General features: G+C 53.3%; 1 protein-coding gene across 4 annotated transcripts in view; it reads right to left on the bottom strand.

Annotated features, from left to right (window-relative positions):
• Positions 1-4,130: 4,130 nt before the first annotated feature.
• PGBD5 (piggyBac transposable element derived 5) overlaps positions 4,131-15,216 on the bottom strand; it is a 106,406-nt gene continuing 95,320 nt past the window's right edge. The window contains exons 6-8 of one of the 4 annotated variants that reach the window (XM_027596901.2): positions 12,159-12,264; positions 10,611-10,827; positions 4,131-4,379 (exon numbers count right to left, since the gene is read on the bottom strand). In XM_027596901.2, the coding sequence (XP_027452702.1) occupies positions 10,632-10,827; positions 12,159-12,264 (302 nt within the window). In that variant the 3' untranslated portion in view covers positions 4,131-4,379; positions 10,611-10,631. Of the gene's footprint in view, positions 4,380-8,530; positions 10,438-10,610; positions 10,828-12,158; positions 12,265-15,216 lie in introns of those variants that run through there. The other 3 variants (XM_027596900.2, XM_027596898.2, XM_027596899.2) reach the window with 3 other exon arrangements.

The following is a 15,216-nucleotide window of genomic DNA, read 5'->3' as shown; positions in this document are numbered from 1 at the left end:
CTCCGGGGAGGACCATCCTAACTGCTCCAGGCTGCCCTCTCCTGCCCTCTCCTGCCCTCTCCCGCGAAGTGTGCGGTACTGCGCGGGCCCGCGACAGGGACACGGGGGACTGCAGGGAAGCCTCCAGGCTGTCTGAGCCCCGAGCCGAACCCACCAACTCTGCGTTCCCCTTGGCTTTTCAGGACTACTCCCCACATGGAAGCAGACAGAGCCCCGTTTTCACATCCTCCAAAGTCCCCATCAGAAGCCAGAGCCCACCGGCCTTGTCCAGGCAGGGATCCAGGGGAGCCCCGGAGAGGAGGGGACAGTTCTGGAAGCTGAGTCCCTCCAGAGCCAGGTCCATACAGGACCGCAGCAGCTTGTCCACGGCGGCCCACAGACCCTGTGCCGGGGCCTGGACAGCCCTCTTCAGGGCCATTGTCTGCTCTCCCCCAGGTTCTGGGGAGGCTCCCGGTCCCCCGACTGTTTGGGTTTGGCTCCTGGGGGCATGGCAGGAGATGAGGTGGGGAGGAGAAAGATGGGCTACTCATCCCCCTGGCCCCCTGCAGGGGGGGCTCAAGGCTGCTCCCACCCCACCCCTTCCTCTCCCTCTCTTCTCTGCCTCTCCCCCTCTCTCTTCCCCAGTCCAGGAACCATCATCTCCTGTCCTTGCCCCTCAGGCCAGGTAACCCCCTGCCCCCTGTTCCTTGCTGGTTTGTGCTCACGTTCCCAGGTCTCCGGCAGCATGGGATGAACCGTCCTTGTCCCGCTGAGCGGCTGCTGTCCTCTCTGACCACCCTCCCATCACACAGCCCTGCTCTCCCTCAGGCACCCTCGCTCTAGACCAGTGGTCCCCAACTTGGCCTGGCGGGGGCGGGGGGGGCGGGGGGAGGAACCAGCATCCCCACTTGACCCCAGCGGGCGAGGCTGAGGTTGGGTTGCAGCCCGATGCTGCTGGGCTGACTCCCTCCCTGGAACGTGTTCCCATCTGAGCCTCTGAACCTAACCTGACCCGTCCCTCTGCCCCACGCCCCGGCATCCCACAAAACCCTATTTCTTCTTTTTCCAAACACCTGATAGCTTTTAAAATACTGCCCAACCACCTTTTCCTTTCCTGTGTCCCCATCCCACTGCTAGAATGTAAGCCCCAGGAGGGCAGAGATCTTGGTCTTGTCAGCTGTCCCTAGAGGTGCCTGGCGCCTAACCAGCCCCCGGGGTGCAGTTGCTGGAGGATTTCGGCAGCAGGGCCTTTCCCTTTCCTGGCCCCCGTGACAGGAGGGTTTTATGGTCTTGGGTGACTTGCTTATTGTTCTCTCTCCTTGCTCTGGATCAACAGAGACTTTGTGGGTCCTGCTTACTGTGTATCCACAGTGCCTAGAATACCGCCCCACCCCAAACTCACATTTGTTGACTCAACTCTGCACTTTGCACCCTCATTTGCGGCTCATAAGGTGTACTCTGCTGCCCTCTGCTGGGAAGACATGGGAAAGGCGTCATCCCAGAGGAGGTGGACGCATTCCGGGAAGGCAGGGGGTGGACCGAAAATTTGGTTTGGAAGATGATTGAGCCAAGGTCAGACCAAGTGGTTAAATATTTCCCTTTTGCCATTGTAACACTGTTGAACTCAGATAAAGCCGACTACATCTTCTCATTCTTCCCGCCCTTCTACAGTCTACAGCTGGGCAACAGTCCTTCTGGATGTCATCCCGTTATCTCCATGAATATACTTATCTTGCAGGTCATGGGTCTCGATTTTGGGGTTTGATTACTCATGGTCGCTAGACTTTTTGTCCTGGGGGATGGTAAATGTGGCCAGAAAGTGACTGCTACCACAAGGTCAGGTTGCTGCGAAGGGCTGGGGCAGCCAGGTGAGGGCATCCTGACAAGGCTTACTCCATCTTCTTCTAGTTCCTGGGACTGGGGAGAGGGGTGTGGGGGCCACTCAGCCCCTGTCCCCTCATCAGGGTGTGCCTGGTGCAGAGCATCGTGTGTCCAATTGTCTTTGACTTCTTCAGGAGGTTCCTCCCTCCAGATTGATCATTTCTCCTTTAGGCACAGATTTTAACATCATGGACCTCACACTCTCTGGCCCCGTAGCATCGTGGTGATTAAACTGGGGCGCGAAATTGTTGGGCTTGCACCTATTGGCGCAAGACTCTCCCAGTGGCAAATCCCACAGCACATTCATTTTGTGAAGTCACATTCACACCTAACCTCTCTATGGCACAAACAGATCTCTTAACACTTCCTTTAAAAACATTCTGCCCCGGTGACAGAATGTGGTTCAGCCAATGCATCCCCACTTCTTGGTGAGAAAATATGGTCATTGTTCCTGGCTTACTTTTTTTCATATTCTGTTATTACTCTGGTGACATGAGGTATTTGTGTGTGTGTCTCCCACTACTTGGCAGTCCTTGATAGAAAAGACTGTTCTTGTTCATCCCTGGTATCTAGTGGTTTAGAAGAGCTCAATAAAAGTTTCTTTAATAAATGACCTTTGGGGGGGCGCCTGGGTGGCTCAGTCGTTAAGCGTCTGCCTTCCGCTCAGGTCGCGGTCCCAGGGTCCTGGGATCGAGCCCCGCATCGGGCTCCCTGCTCCGCGGGGAGCCTGCTTCTCCCTCTCCCACTCCCCCTGCTTGTGTTCCCTCTCTCGCTGTGTCTCTCTCGGTCAAATAAATAAAATCTTTAAAATAAACAAATAAATGACCTTTGGTCCACTTTCCTCTGCTGTCCCCTCTCTCAAACCAGAAAGCAGCTGTTGGATTTTCTGAGTATTCCCATGAGCCCCAAGGGACGGCATGGAAGGCTGGGCCCCGAGGGTCAGTAATATAGATCTTGTCATCCATTCCCGGCTCTAAAGGGCCTTCTGTCTCCTTGTTGAAGAGTCTCTCCTCTTTCCCCGGTGCCTCCGCCCTTGTGATGTTTTGATGCAAAGGATCCACATCCCCCACCCCGCCTTGAGAGGAGATAAGAGTCCCCATGGGGCAGGGAGACTCGAGAGCCAGGATGCCGGAGAACAGAAAGGAAGAACCCAGGTACCAGGAGGAATGCCCCAGACTGTCCCCTCCGCACCGAGCGGGAAGTCAGGGAATGACTCTGGGGCTCACCAAAGTTCTGTGGGGAAAAGGGAGGAGGGGAGGGGCGGGGCGAGCGGAAACAAACTGAGGGTTGCTGCAGGGAGGGGGCGGGCGATGGGGGTCGCTAGGGGGCGCGTGACGTAACGAGCGCTGGGCGTTATATGCAACTGATGAACCACCGAACTCCACTCTGAAACTAATAATAATTAAAAAAAGAAAATTATTTTTGGCTTACAGAAGAACGTAAAGCATTGTCAGTATGTGCTGTGGTGTTTTAATTCTGATTTTGAGTTGAAAAGCACACACTTCTCCACATCTTTTTATTCCTCTGTAATGAAGTGTAAAAAGAACGCTGGAAAGTAGGACCTGACATTTTGCTCTACATTAAGATTTTCTATGTTGATGACAATTCCCACCCTCTGGTCTCGTAGCCTACTACCACCACAGCCAGAGTCGCAGGTGACCCTTTTGCTTTGTGGATGTCCCCACACATCCTAGCTCTCAATCACAAGCATTTTTCCTTGCCTCTCTCACTTTGCTCACGAGGACCCCCCTTCTGATGCTCACTCCAGTTTCATGCTTCCAATTCCAGAAGCTTCTGAAAAAGGGGAAGATGACGGGCAGTGGGGACGGCAGCGGCTGAGGGGGCACCAGGCTGCACAGTCCGGCCTCTGATGGTGGAGACCGTTTGATCCCACCTGCCCCCCCGACCCCAACATGAACAAGATGGGAGGGGGAGATAGGGAAGGGCCCCCATAGGAACACCCCCCTGACTTTCCCCAGGATCAGCAGCAGAGTTGAGAAGGCTCAGGTGTCCCCAAGACCTGCCATCCCTCTTTACCTTTGGGAGAATCCGTAGGGTGGGTTCGCCAGGCTTTGTCCAACTTCCGCTATTGTTCATGATGCTTTTCATGAATTTCCTTCATCATATCCTCCCGCCCCCAGAAGAAACCACCAGAGAGAAGCAAATGCAATATCTCTGATTGTATTTCAAAGTTGCTGACTATAGACAAACTTTGCTGAAGAAATAAAAATCACATGAGATACTGGAATTAAATCACGTCTATACGTATGTGTTATGTGTGTGTGTTTTTATGTATATGCCATACTTCATGTTTTAGAATTCAGAATTTAGCTCATGAGATACAAAATTTGTAAAAATTTATTGCAAGCATGTCTTAGTGTGAAATCAAAAACTTGACAGAAGGGTCGGCTTTATCTTCACCAAAGGGATGGGGCGTAGTCGTGTGAGATCCCGAGGGCTACAGAGGTGCGGTTCACGATAAGATTAAAATTTTGCTCCTGAAGATTCTTCACGGAAAACTGTAAGGAAAAGCAAGATAAGCGTGCAAAGAAATTTTCAAATAAAAATCTCAATCTTTCCAGATTCCTTGACACGGAGTTCGCTGTTTCTGATGGCAGCTATCCCTGAACTGGGAGGAAGTGGGAACCTCCATTTGAGAAAGAGGAAGAAGGAAGGCGAGCAGCTCGGAGCTGGGGGCATCCTCCAGAGAGAGGCAAGCGTCTTCACACTTGGGTTCCTTCTTCATCGCCAACAGCCTCTGCCCGGGAGCCGGGAGTCAGGGCTTGGCTTCATGGCTATCTTCGGCTCCTCTCGAGCAGGGATGTCTTGCTCAAGCCCACAGCCTGGGGTTAAGGCCACCTCCTGCCCACAGAACGCCCTCTGGGACCTTCCAATGTTGTGAGCTGCCTCTGGTGGAAGACATTCAGCAACGGGCAGAGTGGTCCCTGCTTTCTCTGGAGTCCTGTCCCAGTGTTGGGCAGCTCTAGACACTGGAAATCGCTCTCCCCTCGGAGCTGAAGCCTGACTCCTGGTGACATGCACCACGTGGAAAAGGGGACTAGGGAGTCTGGAGACAAACGCCACGTTCCCTCCTGAAGTCAGTGCTTCACCACCCAACTTAAGTCACCCCGTTTTCCCAATTGCCCCTACCATCTTATTTCTATGGGGACCCACTGTCCTCGACTCCAGGACCCCCTAACTGGTCGTCTCTTCTTGTAGGATGGTGGCCTGGCCTGGACTCATGCCTGGACTGGCACAGGATCGAGTGCAGCACTTGTTCCACTTTGGACACCGTACTTCTACTGATAAGTACTGGTAAGTACTGATAAGGGGACACACTGTAAAAAGCCACAATAAGCTATGTATGGCATTATGCTGAAATGGATGAAAGTGACTACAAAATGCTTCAATAAAACAATCCCAGAATCCCACAACTCCAGATCTTAAATTTACACTTAAAATATGTATGCAACTGTTCTGTTCTTTAACAGACACCACATACCCTGCATCCTTCTTTTGTTCATTCCTTCTACATTCTATTCACTGGGAGAAAGCTCTCAATTATGAAACTCAGTGCATTTTTATTTTTTTGTTATCAAACTAAAAAAAAAAAAAAAGTGGGGCGCTTGGGTGGCTCCGTCGTTAAGTGTCTGCCTTCGGCTCAGGTCATGATCCCAGGGTCCTGGGATCGAGCCCCGCATCGGGCTCCCTGCTCCGTGGGAAGCCTGCCTCTCCCTCTCCCACTCCCCCTGCTTGTGTTCCCTCTCTCGCTGTGTCTCTGTCAAATAAATAAAATCTTAAAAAAAAAAAAAAGCAGTTCACTCATTTCTCCCACTCCCCGTCCCCTATCTCCGGCAGCTACAAATCTGTTCTCTAGATCTATGAACTTAATTTATATATATATATATTTTTTTCTGGATTACACATATAAGAGATCATACAGTAATTTTTTTAATTTATTTTTATTATTTTTTATTTGAAAGAGAGCAAGCAGGGGGAGTAGCAGAGGGAGAGGCAGAACCAGGTCCCCCACCGAGCAGGAAGCCCTATGTGAGGCTCCATCCCAGGACCCCGGGATCACGACCTGAGCTGAAGGCACACGCTTAACCGACTGAGCCACCCAGGCGCCCCCAGTATTTTTCTCTTATTTCATTTAGCACTAACTCCCTCAAGGTCCATCCACATTGTCACAAAAGGCAGGATTTCATTCTTCTTAAAGGCTATATAATATTTTATCTGTTCATTCATCGATGGACACTCAGGTTGCTTCCATGTCTTGGCTGTTGTAAATCATGCTGCAGTGAACATGGGGCTGCACATACCTTTTCAAATTAGTGTTTTCATTTTCTTCGGATAAATACCCAGAAGTGGAATTGCTAGATCATATTGTAGTACAATTTTCTTTTAATCTCTATGCCCAACATAGGACTTGAACTCACGACCCTGAGATCAAGAGCTGCATGCTTTACTAATGGAGCCACCCAGGCACCCCCTGGTAGTACTGTTTTTAATTTTTTGAGGAATAGATGCACTTTAGAAAGACAGCCAAGGCTAGGGAAAGAGCTAAGAGCTAAAATCTCATCTTCCCAGTGAATGATTTTTTCTACCACTACTTTTGTTGAAGTCGTGACCCTTTCTTATTGAATGAGGTGGGACGTTTTAAGTTAACTGGGGACAAGCAAACCCTCACACCGGTTGTCAGGCTGGAGAAGGAGGTCAGTACCCTATTTCCTTGGAGAAAATAGAACCAAGTATAAGCCACAGGGAGAATGGAAGGAATAAAAATTTTGTAACCGCATGTTGGTATTTATAAGAAACTTTCTTTCTGCTGGGTTATGACTTCTGGGAGAGCTTTTGGGAAAGCAGAGCTTTCTGCTGGGTTATGACCTCTGGGAGAGGACCACTTTTTAACTTGTTCACACGTGGTGCCATGCTTTCCAGAAACATTCTGGAAAATGGGCACCTGTGCATAATTGGCACCAACATAATTGGCTCTCGGGGCAAGTGTTTTCCAAAGACACTTACATGTAATTGACTGCATGACAAATTGGCAGTTTTTGGTCAGATACAGTCTGGCTCCAGCCTTCTGAGGAGGCTGATTCTGTCCTTTCTGGAATATGCCAAAGCCATATCTGGTGTCTTTTCTGGAATATGCCACCCCTATACCAACCAAGGTGTCTCGTGCCTGCCAGGGTGAGTGCCCCAAATTTCAGAGAAGGCATGGGCTGCAATGCCAGCTGCCACCTCCATCTCGTGGGTGGGTCTGCCCGCTTCCCTCACTGCCCGATGCTGAGGCCAGGTTCCCGAGGACAGTGGCACTGCACGGCCATGCATGATGACCAGAGCCTCCCAGCTCCTGTCCTGGCGTCTGCGATCTTCTCTGCAACAACCGTAGAGTTCCTTCGATTCTGGTGGCTGGGCCTTGTCTGATGGAGCCAAGAAACCGGATGTCTTTGCCCAGAATGATCCAGACACCAAGGTTTTCCGATGTAACTCACCTGAGTTTTGAAATATGGCCTTAGTATTATAACGTTCCCCATTGACCACAGTCAGACCTTGTTCAAAACTGAGGCTTTGGGGGCAGCAGAAATGTGGGGAGAAGAAACAACGTGAATGAAATAAAGAAACTGATCAGGAAGGAGGCAAATAGAAGCTCACCCACGTTCCCTTCTCTGAAGGCTTCCCTTACCTAATTCTGAATATTGTCGCAGTCCTGGGACTGGGACTTAAACCACATGAAGCTCAGGGCATCTGGTCTAAGAGAGCTTTTCTTTGGAGAAGCATCTCGGCTTTTGTTGTTTTATTTTCCACAGGGATCAGGAAGCTCCTTATTCTGTTTTTTAGGCCCTGCAGCAAAGCGATCCCACAGGGGAGCGTGCGCCGCTGAGGCAGGCCCCAGGTAGGTCTCACCGGCCAGGGATGCACAGGTGCCCACCTGCTCCCGGCCTTTGCGGAGGCTGTGCCAGCACCCCCTCTGGTGACAGCCACTTCCTTCCCCCGGCACCAGCAGGCACCAGCTACTAAAGCAGCCAAGCTGAGGCCTTCAAACCCACGGGGATCCTGGAGCCAGGTGGATTTTAACTGGAGCGATTCCCCAAGGCTGTGAGCCTCACATCGGTGGGGCGAGGTCCCCCTGCTTGCAGGTTTTCCTAATAAGTACTCCACGTCACTTTTTCCTCCTTCCAGGACAGAAACTCTTCCCAACCCTGCAGGGGCTCCACTAGAAGTTTGCTGTCTGCTTCAAGCATTCATCTGAAAACAGGCATCTACCACTTAAAACCCAGAGCACTGAAATGGTATAAGTCCCCCCTCTAATTACTTGGTAACGCAGAGTCACCCACCCACCGTCCCAACGGTGCCTCTCTGGGAGGATGTGGAATGCAATGCCGACTAGAAGAAACAAGGAGGAATCCCGTTTGGCAGGCAGGTGGGGGTTTTCTCCCACACAGGCACCTAGAGTACAGCTGTGCTCACAGGGCTGGCTTGTGCACTTTCTCTCTGTCAAATAAATACATAGATGATTTTTGGAAGATTTATTTATTTGAGAGGGAGAGAGAAACAGCATGAGAGGGGTTGGAGAGGTAGAGAGAGAGGGAGAAGCGGACTCCCCGCCGAGCAGAGAGTCCTATGTGGGGCTCGATCCCAGCATCCTGGGGTCATGACTTGAGCCAAAGTCAGATGCTTCACCGACTGAGCCACCCAGGCGCCTCTAAATAAATAAAATCTTAAAAAAGAAAAAAGACTTAACCGATTTTTTTTTTTTTAACTGCTCAGGGGCATAGGATACTAAAAACAGTCCCAGATCCTACACACTAGATGATAGAACGAGAAGTCAAGTCTTAAAAGAGTAGCCCATACTTCTGTCCCTAACGTTGGAAAGAAATTCACATGTTAACAAAAGGGATCAGCATCTAAATAGACTTTTATTTTTTCCTTTACTTATTTGGACAGAAAAGAAAATTCATCAGCTTTCATCAGAGTCTCCCCAAGTGTTGGAAACACATTAGACTCAGAAAGAGTGGACCTCGTAGAAAAGCATCACAAATTAAAAATATATTTCTCCATGTGGTAAAAGTGCTTTCAATCCAATTAAAGGATACGGCGAAGGTGTTCTGAAACACAATTGAAAATGTGGCCTACAATCCGTGGCATCGAATTCAAACCACAGGGCGAGGGGGATCCTCATGAACCTAGGGTACGGAAATGACATGGAGCTGAGGAGCATGCTGCCGGCAACACCTGGAATCAACTGAGTGTGAACAAGGAAGAAAGTCCCAAAGCCTGAGTAGAATAGATTTTGCATTTGTAAAAAATGAGGGGGCTACATAAATTGGGGTGCGGGGGGGGTCGAGTAACTCCAGAAGTCACTCTTTCTCAGCTGTGGGGGATGGTCAGACCAGTGGGCGAGCCGGGCTCAGGCCTCCCCCGGAGACACTCCCAAGGAGCCCCGGATGCTGTGGGAAGTCAGCGGAGCCCTTGCTGCTGGCTGCTGGGTGTGCAGCTCTCAGTCCCCGGGCGCGCGAGCCCCCGACCCTGCGGGACATCACACCCGACGGAGCTGGGGGCCCCGGCCCATCGCAGGGCTCGGGTGTGCTGGCCACAGGGCCCCGAGGGTGGACACCGCCAGGTCACTGCACACGGGGCCGGGGCGGCGGGGGGTGGGGCGGAGCAAGCGTCCTCCCCAGACCTTTTGTTGTTTGCTTCAGCAATACTACACGTTTTCGAAACAAGGAATTCTACCAATGGCAATGTCTGTGACAAAGCATAAGGCCCACAGACCCCCCCCCCCCTCCCCAGGATCCTCAATGGAATGGAACCACGTCCGTTCTGGAAGCCAGCTGCCCCCTCCAGCCCGGTACAGTCACAGGGCCTGGAATGCCGAACTGTGCTCATGCAAGGAGTCACGGCTGGGGTGGGGGAGGGGGCGGTAAAGAAGGGGGATATTTTCCTTTTACAGAAGATCTTAAGCAACAGTAAGAAAATAACCTGAAGATATATTTAAAAATAAAAAATAGCATCACACATCACTGCGGTTCTGTTGGCATTTCCCCTTTCCCCCCACCCCCCGCCCCGGGCCACCAGCCAGAGAAATGAAATGAGTAGGGACGCCTCATTTATTAATCAGAATTGGCAACCGCTCCCCCCATTTCATCCCTGCATTTTCACGGCACCCAGTTTGTTTCTTGTTCTAGGAGACCCGTTCTAAGCGGCTTGCACGGGGCAAGTGCCAGAGAACGCTCCAGTCTCCTGCACACGCCCGACCGCCTTAGCATGACCTGCTCGCTTCTGGTCACCTGCAGACACGGCACGAGGTGGAACCCGGTCACACACGTCTTTACACCCTCACAGAGCAGGCCCTTCTAGCGGAACACACTACGGCACATCCCATCCCCGGTGCCTCTGGTGGCGACAGCCTTCCCGGGTCCCCCGTGCTGAGGTGAGCTCCATGGGTGTCCCGAGGATGCGGTGCCCCACTGGGCAAAGGCCACCGACAGCGCCCGGGCCCGCATGTAGAGTCTGGGTGCGGCGCCCATCCCGGCACCGGGTGGGCAGCTTCTGGAGGGAGGACGTGCTCTTCTTTGAAGGGGAACCGGGAGAGCAGCCGTCATCTGACCAGGCCCACCCTGGGCCCTGTGGAGGCCGGGCCCGCCCCCTTCCCCCCCCCACCCAGGGGCGCCCCAGGGCTCTGGCTGGGCAGGTCAGAACGGCAGGCTCTCTCCCTCCTCCTGCCTCCCGGACCTGGTCCTCACCTAAGCCTGGCCGCGGTGGCATCAGTGGGCTGGTGAGGCCTCCTCCAGGCCCAGCAGCTCCCTCACCAGTCTCTCGCCAAATTGCGCCCGGCTGTACCTCTTCACGTGGTAGGCATCGGACATCTTGTAGAGGATGTAGGCGTTGTTGATGGCGATGCTGACGGCGAACCAGAACACCTGCTGCCAGGTCTTGTTCGGTTTATGAGAAATGAAATACCTACGAGGACAGAGGGATAAGAGAGGCTGACCCCAGGGGTTCACGGGCACCCGTGTCGGGGGCGGTGGTCCCAAAGGGCCTCATCACGGTCAGTGCTGCTACCGAGGGGCCGCGGGGGTGGGAGGCAGGCTGGGGGCTGGCTCCCGCTGAGGCCCTGTCACACTGAACTTGACCTGAGACTAAGAAGATGAAAACCATTCCTATCAGAGGACTGGCTGGGAGTGGGGTCGCTGAAGGAGATGCTGGAACAGGGAGCCAGGCCTTCCGTGGTGAGGCTCAGAAGCTCCGACCCGAGCTTTTCCCAGAGCCCTCCTTGGCTGCCGTGTCCCGGGCACACTGAACTGCCTCCGCGTCCCAAGGGCAAGTTCACCCTCAGCTGCAGGCGTCTGCAATGTGTCCCCTCCTCCCGAGTGCACGTCTCTTTGCCACCCCCGCCTTCCCCTCAGGTCCAGGACGGATGTCACCTCAGGGAGGCCCTTCCAGGGCCAACCCAACTTAGGACTCATCCCTGCACTGTGTCCTCCATCGCATCTTTGTCTCTGCACCAGACTGAGGAGTGTTTGAGGGTCAGTATCTTCACCACCACCAGCCCAGAGCGGTCCTGAACGTGTTTATTAAATCGACGCGGATTTCTTTGTAGTAACCGCCTGGAATCAGCAGGTGCTGAGCACACAGCTGGCGTGCAATAAACATTTGCTCAAGGACTCCCAATGGAGTGGGGCTCCCCTCCGAACCTAGGCTCAGTTTTCCAGGGAGAACCGGGTCCTCGGTTTTCTCTCTTTGCCATGAAATCCAGCAGATTCCCCTCCAAGCGGACTGAGTAAACGCCCACCTGTCTTTGGGGTTACTCCAACTTTGTTCTAGGTTGTGAGGCTCGACCCTGGCAATTAATAGTCACATTCAGGTTCACTAGCAATCGCTTCTTGAGTTCCTGTTACGGCGCTGTGGGTGTGCACCTGCTACGGGCATCCAAAGTGGAAAGAGTTATGTAACCTATGCTGGAAACCAGGGCTCAATGTGATGGGGCCGCAGCTGTGAGGGACGGGCGGAGGGCAGTCTGGCCGGGGGACGGAGGGTGCAGGCTAGACCCGAGTGAGTGGAAGGAAGGGCCCCTCGGGGCAAGGGTGGTGGGGGAGGAGGCAGGGTGCCCGGACGGGAGGGGGCTGCACAGGTGAGCCCAGAGGCCAGGACGAGGGCTCAGGAGTTTGTCTCACAGGGGCTTGCTCCGTTCATTCTGAAGCTGGGGGGTTCCTGAGCACCCAGCAACCTCTAGTCCGCACCCGTGAGACCGCAGGAGGCCTCCCGTGGCTGCGAGCCGCCTGTTCACTCACTTGCTGTACTTGTCATCGTATTTGCAGATGTAGCTAAGGTGCGCAGCAAATGCCTCCACGGCCAAGGGGCAGGGGATCTCCCCACTCTTCCTCTTGATGATCACTCCTGCGGGGAAGAGAGAAGCTCACAACCCCTCCCGAACGGTCTCCTGCACACGCCCGCTGACGAAGGTGCCTAGCTCCACCCATGCAACAGGGACCCGAGGGGGAAGGGCAGATGGACCCCGGTCCCTAAAAGCTCCCGGGGACTTGAGGAGAACATAAAGTTAGGTGAGTGTGTAGGGGTGCTGCGGGCACGCGGGGTGATGGCAGGCCCAAAGGTGGCTTGAAGTGGCACCGGGGAGGGCGCTACACCTGGCAGGGCCTTCAGAGAGCAAAGGGGAGATGCAGGACTCACTCTCCCCGCCTTCTCCCCCCCCACACAAAGGCTGCCGAGGTCAGGGAGCGCTCGAGTCCTTTCTGTCTCCTCTGCCCGCCTCCATCACAGCAGAAGGGCGGAGTTACAGACCCAGAAGAACGAGGAGCCCCCCACCCAACGAGCCCCAGGTTCCCCCTTCCGTGCATCCCAGGACTTCTGGGGGGCCCCTGTGGACTAAGGGAGGGAAAGTGCCTTTTGCATCCTGCCGCTCCTGAAACTCTGCTCCCTACCCCCAACCCCAGGCCTTCAAATGCCTTTGCTCTACTAAATGCAAATGGGAAGGTGTCCAGGGGCACTGCCCACTGATCAGGGTGTGAAGAGCAGAAAGAGATCAGTTAGCCCTCCTCACCCTGCTGCCCAAACCACTGCGGGACCACCTCGTTTCCAGGACCCGCCCCACGGGACCACAGCTGCCCTCCAGACATGACGCGGAAGACATGGAAGAATGCTTTCGTCCAAGGAGCCGTGTGCGCTCAGGTTTGGCCGGGATTTGCCACCATCTCCTCTGACCAGCCTCCCCCCACAACATCAAGGGATTATGAGAACAGCACCGTTTTTTGGAGTGTGTTTTTTAAAAGGGATCAGTCTAAAGGACTGTGAAGTTTTCACGCTACTTGAATGGATACAGTTGAAGTACAAGAGGGGTGTCCCCTGCGGGCATAAGGGGCTTCACCTAGCATGTCTCCTGCCAGCTCACCAAGGGACCTACAGGAGACAGGAGTGTAGGGATCCATTTGCACAGACTGAGCCCTGAGCTGGGATCTTTCTGTTTCTTTTGGTCCCTGTCCCCCAGCCATGCCCCCAGATACTGGTTTTTCACACCAAGAAGTCCCTGGAGAACTTGAGGTTGGCAGGGCCCCACCCCTAGAGATGTGGTCTTGGGAGGCCTGGAGTGGGGCCCAGGCAATGCATCTAGCTCTTGGAGGGTCAGAGGGCCTCAAGGCCCAGGCTGGGGGCTTCCTCCTGTCCAGAGGGTTCTGGGACTCTGCACGGAGATGCTCTATTGTCTGGTGATCCAGCCACACAGGCGGGATGGGCATGTCCTGCAGCCTCCAAGGAGGGCTGTCCCTCTCCAACGGCACCCCTGAGTATGCCTGTTCCTGGTCCCTTATCTCAGCCCACCCCAGCCCAAGACCGATCAGGGAAGCATCCTAGTCTCACACATGAGCCCAGGCCTGGGCAGGTCTCCCAGCTCCGTTTTCGTTTGTCCGAAATTACAGTTTCCTCTGAGTCTAAAGAGGCTCGGGCCCCATGAGGGCTCCACGGAGTGCACGTGGATACGGACGCATCAGATCATCCCTATACAGGAAGAGAGTCCCCTCCGTTCTTCCCCAGATGCGGAGGGTGACTCGCTCTGAGTCACCCAGCTTTCCAGGCAGTCGGGCTCACGCGCCAAGGGGCTCAGGGTCGACCTCGTCCCTGGAGCTCCCACAGCCTACAGCTCCGGCCTCCTGGGTGACCGCCGGGGCCATAGTTCCTTGAACGCCAGGGGGGACGTGCTCCAGCCCTTCATTCCCTCATCCTCCTCATGGTTGTCAACTTACGAGGCTTTCTGCTGGAAATCTCAGCAGAGTGGCTTCAAAGCCCAGGTCTGCGCTCATCTGCTTGAGCATTTCCCCCATTTTATAAATCAACCTCATCCTTGGTGATATTTTGGATTTTGAGATACTATTCCAGCTAGAAATGTTCCGTAATATCCTTTTCTGAGGACCAACAAGCTTGGACATGGGACAGGTTGACAAGACGCTGATATTGACTGGCGTTGCTGACGTCATCTGTACGCGGCCCACAGGTGCCCTGGGCGAACCCTGCGCATTCACAGCTGTGTGGAATCTCCGTGCACACACGGAGGTACCTCTGCGGCACCAGAGATCGATCTGCCCGGGTGGGAGAAACACGTGTGCTCATGCGCAGTGGCAGCCCTGTCCACCGCCTCCCAAGGCTATTCGCGGCGTGGCTGATGTTCGTTCTGCCACTCCGTGAGGCTGAATGAGTCAAGCCCTGACTCAGTCCTACACCCGCATTCTGTGTGTGAATCGGTCTCGTGGAGCCTGAACCCCAGGTGGGCCAAGACTCTGGTAGGGAGAGGACAGATCCAAAACGGATTTCAGAAGGAAAGCAGAAGGGTTGGGTTCTCCATACGGATGTCCCTGGAAATGTGACTTTTAAGAAGCCTGTGCACATGCTCACGTTCTCTGAAAGAAGGGACGTTTTTCCTTAGAATCCAGAAGAAATAATAAACCGATTCCTAAAATGTTCCTCACCAGTTATATAGTTACTAAAATTGGAAATTCTACTCAACTTTTAGAAGAGCATGTATATATATAAATATAGGATCATAGCAGGAGAGAGTCTAAAGCTGAAAGGCAGTCTTTACAATATTTGAGACTTCATCCTCTGGGTGATATTTTTAAAAAGTAGAAAAAGAGTTTTTCTATAAATGGTTCAGGCACAGAGGCAGGCCTGCTTGGTCAGCCAACACTTGCCACTTAATAAAAAAAAAAAGAGTAAAAACCCAACTGATGCCAGAGGGTTACTGTAAAGAGCACAAAATCACACTATATGACAAGCAGGTGATCTTATTATACTCATTCAGCCTTGGCACAAAGCAGGGACTTTCAAAGCTCTTATAAGAACAAA

Source organism: Zalophus californianus, chromosome 15 (genome assembly GCF_009762305.2).
Source record: "Zalophus californianus isolate mZalCal1 chromosome 15, mZalCal1.pri.v2, whole genome shotgun sequence".
NCBI lineage: Eukaryota > Metazoa > Chordata > Mammalia > Carnivora > Otariidae > Zalophus > Zalophus californianus.
Note: the sequence above shows the minus strand (reverse complement) of the source record. Positions and strands in the feature narration are given on the sequence as shown.